The sequence below is a fragment of the Notolepis coatsorum genome (genome assembly GCF_963971535.1).
Source record: "Notolepis coatsorum genome assembly, chromosome: 13".
Taxonomy (NCBI): domain Eukaryota; kingdom Metazoa; phylum Chordata; class Actinopteri; order Aulopiformes; family Paralepididae; genus Notolepis; species Notolepis coatsorum.
The window spans coordinates 101,721,537-101,726,633 of NC_140177.1; the positions used below are offsets into that span (position 1 = coordinate 101,721,537).

Below are 5,097 nucleotides of genomic sequence, written 5' to 3' on the forward strand. Positions count from 1 at the left end.
GAATAATAGGTGCTGTTGGCACCCTGCTATAATGCTACTAAAAGGTCATTATTTATAGGCCAATGTTTCATTCCCCAAGGATCCTTGTCACCCTTTTGGGTGAATTTCCGCTGTGTGCTAACTCATAAAAATTACACCACACTGTTATTACACTGCATCTGAGTCCGTGCTTGCAGGCGTCATTGTCCAATCCTTGCTTTATCACTAACAATGGATCACAAGAATGTTCTTCACCCGTGATCAGTCAACAGACGTACAATATCATCCAATGGAGGCAAGGGTCAAATAATAATAATAGTTTACAATCTGTTTTCAAACCAAAAGAAACCAACAAAATGTTTCAAGACACAGCGAATGTAAAGCGCATTGAATGGACGTTTTGGCACTGTAAAAGAGAAAGAATTTTGTTTAAAAATGTGTTGAAAGAGTTTAAAAGACAAAATGTGAATAAAATAGGTTGATGCTACAGTGTGGATGGTGAAACATAAAGGCGGGGCCGCCATATTCTAACAGCATGCCGTTCCTACTCTACATGTATACATGAAGAAGACTGCCGTGCAGTCAAATTAATACAAATACAATACGATTACAATCAAATGTCAATGCCTCCTAAGACATAAACCTTTTCACTTTGTACACGGATAAGGGATCATTCTTCTCCGGAGTCTCTGAGAACTCATAAAACTCAATATAAAAAGAACTCTGCAAGAAATAACAGAGCTAAGAAAGGGATTATTTATCTTTTATTCAGACTTAGAAAGCTTAGGCCTATTTCAAGATAACTTAATTCAAATATGGTAAAACTGCACTGTTAGACAATAGTGGTAAATCCCACCAGTATCATGATAATGTAGCTTGTGTCAAATGTCTTTCTTGGTCCTTGTTTTATTTGAATTCTGTAGTGACTATTTCTTGAAACAAGTCATATTATTATAAAACAAGTAACACTTTGAAAGTGCAGTAAAACGACAGACTTAAAATATCTCGAAGAACAAGCTCGACAAGTCTGAATTTGAGATAAAAACACTAAGCTAAGCTTGTCATTTTCTTTTTCTTTGCAGGAAAGTAAGTAGTCATTTGGCAGCGAAAACATAGTAGAATAGTGTACAGTATGTGCTCAACAATAAAAGATGCAGGCATAGTCTCTACAATCAAAGCTCAAAAGTCATTAAGACACTCATCATCAATCGTTATGTGGATGCAAAAATAAAAGTGGCACCGTTTGCTTCCCCATTTCTCAGTCCAAAAGGATGCTGTCGAAATAATGTTTTTTTTTTTTTTTTTTTTTTTTTTTATTATCATAAAACTCCCCCATCTCACTACTGATCCACACAAAGAAATCCAGAACAGACAAGCAAGCCGATTGGCGCGCAACACGACGCACTCTCACATTCTCTCACACACACACACACACACACGAACACGTCAGCCAATTATGTAAAGAGGGGACATCTCCCCCGACCCTCACCGCCCACCCACCCCTCCCTCCACAATTCCACACAGTAAAGCCTCGCCCTCACACCTCTACGAATAGGCCCCACACACAGGCCCCGCTCGCCACCGCTATCATATTCCCGAACAACATCTCAATGCACGTGTCATAATGTCCCTTGTAAATAAAGTTTTAGATAAACCGCTCCACATATCCCAATGGAGGGGGGGGGGCGGGGCACGGGCCGCTTACCACTCACCACTCTGCCCGGTTATGTTCTACATCGTCATGTGATAATGTCCGTGGTGAAATAAAGGTATTTAGATGAACCACTCCTTCTTGCTCTCGTCGATGGTCTCTGTGAAGGCGGGGTCGTTGACGATGATGGCGGCGTCGGCGCAGTCGGCTGACTCCGCCCCCTTCGCCTCGTTGGTGTGGTAGGAGCCTTTGTGGCGGAACATGTGGCGAATCAGGAACACCAGGGTACACAGGATGGTGAAGATCACCACGGCGATGATGCCTGGAAGTAAAACAATGTAATATCAGTAGTACGCGCGGCTCCGACTCGCATATCCGATCTCCATCTTACGGACGGGAAGAGGTGGAATGCGAGATCATTACGTTGGCACTAGAGCTAAGGCACCGAGCACAGACGCTCGTGAATGTGTCCTGGAGTCCCGGTGTACTTCTATGGAATCCGTGTGCGACGCACCGAGAAAATAGCCTGGACGCAGATTTTAACCCCGCCCCTCCGCAAGCCATGGGAGGAGCTCAGCACTGGACGTCCGTTTCGCTTGCTTGCAGTCTGATTGAGCTGTTTACCGCTCAATGATGCACCAAACTGCCACTTGGGGATCTATTGTGTGGTCATGTTGTCCTTAATCTTCATGTTAGGTCTACAGGGTGTTATTTTTTCTTTACTCAGGAGGACATAAATGTAGGCTAGTTGTTCTTGTGAGCTGGCAACTCATAGACAGGAAACACTGGGTTTTTCTAGTATTGTATGCAGTCCAAAAGCTGTTGGGTGCAGTTTTTATTTTTCAATTTCAAAATAATATCATTACAGTTGTTTTAGTTGAATAGGGACTTTTCCATATTAAGCCCATATTAAAATACTCCACACGATGCCACGACCACAAGATTGGAAACGCCTGAATTTAATTTAGTATCAAAGCTGCTTAATGAAGACAATTTGAATTTGGTTGAGAAACAAGATGAAGCAGGTTATTCATTCATTCGAGTTCTGTTCTCGAGATGCTTCCTTCAAGACTTACCTCCGATGATGGCAGAGTTGCGGTCGACTCCATCCTGACTGACTCTCTCCTCATTGAAGGGGAAAACAGCACCGGCTGTAGACACACACAATAAATCTTTCACTCTTTACACACATGAGCTACATTTTCTTTTTTTACGGTGGCTTTAAAAGATGTTTTATTGCCACAGTTGCGGCATAACCTATTTCAAGAGCAGAAGCATTACAGCGGATTACCTGACTCGCCCAAAACAAAAGCACAGACATTTGGTGCAACTTCACACACAACTTGTTTTCCTGACTCTAAAATCAGTCACTTCACAGTTGTGAAATGAACAGAGAAAAGGGATCCGAAGTCTACTGTTCCTAGATGCTATGAACTGTGTATAGTATACTATTAAGAAAACCAAGTATATCTACAATCATTCTGAGGCAACTTCTCATACAAACCTAATCCAAACGTGATGGTTTCAAGGTGTGTACTTTCTCAATGTATAGAGGTGTATTTGCCCATGCAGATGTAAGACAGATAGCTGCAAACTGCTTCTATAATCCCATGTTTATGCACTGAAAGCGTACCTCCATTTCTGACGTACATCAGGCCCACCCACGTCATGGCTCTGAGTCAGAATGGGTATATATAGTACACTAAGCTACAAGACGTCAAGCTACAGTACAAGTACAGTGATTGATTGATTGATTTTTATTTAGTACATACAATTTATACAAAAGTATAAAAAGAAGGGGGTTCAAGGATAACATGTGAAAGTCTGTTGACTTGTTTCCAACATGGTCCCAAGAAGAATACAATAAATCACAAAGGAAGAGTTAAGAAGATAAGATAGATAAAACAAGTAGATAATAGACAACACAACTTTCTGAAAGAGCCTCATTGCATGTCATGTTCCTGTTCTTCAAGAGTGGTGGCCAAGCACCCACTGCAACCTATTGTTGCAGATGTCGCTTCACACCCCCTCTTGAAGATAGCAATAGTGGGCAAGTTTTGGATGGCCCTGGGCAGAGAGTTCCACAGCCGGCAGGCTGTAGACAGAAAGCCATTCTGATATTTGATTAAATATGACCATCTCAAGAACTTTGGAGAAGAATAGCCCCAGCACTGCTGTGGCTAATGGGGATCCAAATAAACTTAAACTTAAACTCTGAGAATAGAAACTGGACGATAGTTTCCCTCGTTAGTCCTATCTCCTTTTTTGTGTAGTGGAACCACTTAAGCACATTTTAAGTCGTCGGGTACGATACCCTGTTTCAATGATAGGTTGATGATATGTGTTAGAGGTTCACTAATCTGGTTTGCTCCGTCTTTGATAAACCTCACTGGTAAGCCGTCTATTCCAGTAGCTTTGTCCTTGCCTAGGGTATTGATAGTTTTTATTACCAGAGCCATGTCCACTGGTTGTAATTTGAAGGAATCCTGTGCAACCTTATCTGTATGTACAGTAAGTGAGACACTCTTTAGAAGCAGTGGGTGATTTGAGGAGAGGTGTGAACTATAGATTTTAGAAAGGGTAAACAAAAAATTTAAAACTGCAAATTAGGTGCAGACAATTCTCCCTTTTCATGGCGATAAAAGTAGGGAAATAAGCACCAAAAAAGTTTTTCAATGAAAAAATCAAAACAATGTCACTTTAAAGTAGCATTCACTGCTCCCATTGTTTCAGCACAAAGTAACTCCTGAATGATGTTAAGATGAAAGCGCCGGGCCGTTCTCTGCGGGCAAAGAGCACACTGGTGCTGCTATCCATAGAACACAATGGCTCTCCAGTATGCTATGCTGGTGGCTGAAGGGCTGTGCACATGGGAAGAGGTCCTGTGTAGCTCAGCGGGTAGAGCACGGCACTAACGGCTGATTTATGCCTCTGTGACTTGCATGTAAAACGGCTTCTATGTAGGCCACACACGGGGTTGTGGGTACCAGAGCCTCCTCATGGAGCCTCCTCATGGAGCCTACCTGTCCCACATATCAGCTGCAAGTCAGTCTCGCGGACAGCCATAGGGGGAGGCGGAGGGCTTAGCCTGCCTGAATAGCCCCCTGAAACTAACAATAATCCATATTCTATCTGTAGTATTGGGTCACCTTAATTGGGCCTTTAACACAAAGAGTCATCCCAATGACTTGGAATACATTACGGACACTGCATAAACATGAATGGTTGCCAGCAGGTAAATAGAGGTAAACCGATTGGTCAGTTGCCCAGTAGGTCTTCACAACTGACCGCTGCTGTGAGAAAACGTGTGGTCAACAGCACCAGCATAGTGGGCTACACACAGATGCAAACAAAGCTTAACACTGCCAGGGTTAGAGGTTCCATTCCCTGTGTAGCTCAACGGGTAGAGCATGACACTAACACTGACAGGGTTAGAGGTTCCAATCCCAGTGTAGCTCAATGGATAG

The 5,097-nt window shown here is 42.7% G+C and overlaps 1 protein-coding gene across 1 annotated transcript in view; it reads right to left on the bottom strand.

Moving 5' to 3' along the window:
- Positions 1-1,752: 1,752 nt before the first annotated feature.
- Positions 1,753-5,097, bottom strand: part of LOC311239035 (contactin-associated protein-like 2) — a gene marked incomplete at its 3' end in the record, with an annotated part of 309,018 nt that continues 305,673 nt past the window's right edge. Inside the window, exons 24-25 of the mRNA XM_084327260.1 lie at positions 2,707-2,781; positions 1,753-1,952 (exon numbers count right to left, since the gene is read on the bottom strand). Coding sequence (XP_084183386.1) covers positions 1,753-1,952; positions 2,707-2,781 — 275 coding nt within the window. The remainder of the gene's footprint in view (positions 1,953-2,706; positions 2,782-5,097) is intronic.